Raw genomic sequence first — 451 nt, forward strand, 5'->3', positions numbered from 1 at the left:
ACAAGGTTGCTGAAAACTCTTCGACAGCCCACGACCGGTTTCGCCCTTCTTGGGGCCCATCAGATAGGCGCAGTCCCCGAGTTTCCGTCAGCCTTATGTTCCTATGAGAATATACTGCGATATCTCGAATATCGTGCCAAATGAAACATGAGGCGGCCTGTGTGTAGCACATTCACTTGTATAATATCATAAACGAGACATTCAGTTGAGTCTCTCGAGAGAACCAAATTGATTTGCAATGAGTGTATTTTTCGATAATAGTTCAATTTGGGTTCAAGTAGAACATGCGGTTGACGTAAACTCGGGGACTGCGCCTACCTGATGAGCCCCAAGAAGGGCGAAACCGGTCGTGGGCTGTCGAAGAGTTTTCAGCAACCTTGTGAGTAGTTTCCTTTATGAAAAACGGAAATTCATTGTTTCGGAGAAGACTAGAAGAATAAATTTGCTGATT

The 451-nt window shown here is 44.8% G+C and overlaps 1 protein-coding gene across 1 annotated transcript in view; it reads right to left on the bottom strand.

Annotated features, from left to right (window-relative positions):
* T265_00249 (hypothetical protein) overlaps positions 1–172 on the bottom strand; it is a gene marked incomplete at both ends in the record, with an annotated part of 4,217 nt that extends 4,045 nt beyond the window's left edge. The window contains one exon of the mRNA XM_009163957.1: positions 3–172. Within this exon, the coding sequence (XP_009162221.1) occupies positions 3–172 (170 nt within the window). The remainder of the gene's footprint in view (positions 1–2) is intronic.
* Positions 173–451: the final 279 nt, after the last annotated feature.

Source organism: Opisthorchis viverrini (assembly GCF_000715545.1).
Source record: "Opisthorchis viverrini unplaced genomic scaffold opera_v5_2, whole genome shotgun sequence".
Lineage (NCBI taxonomy): Eukaryota > Metazoa > Platyhelminthes > Trematoda > Opisthorchiida > Opisthorchiidae > Opisthorchis > Opisthorchis viverrini.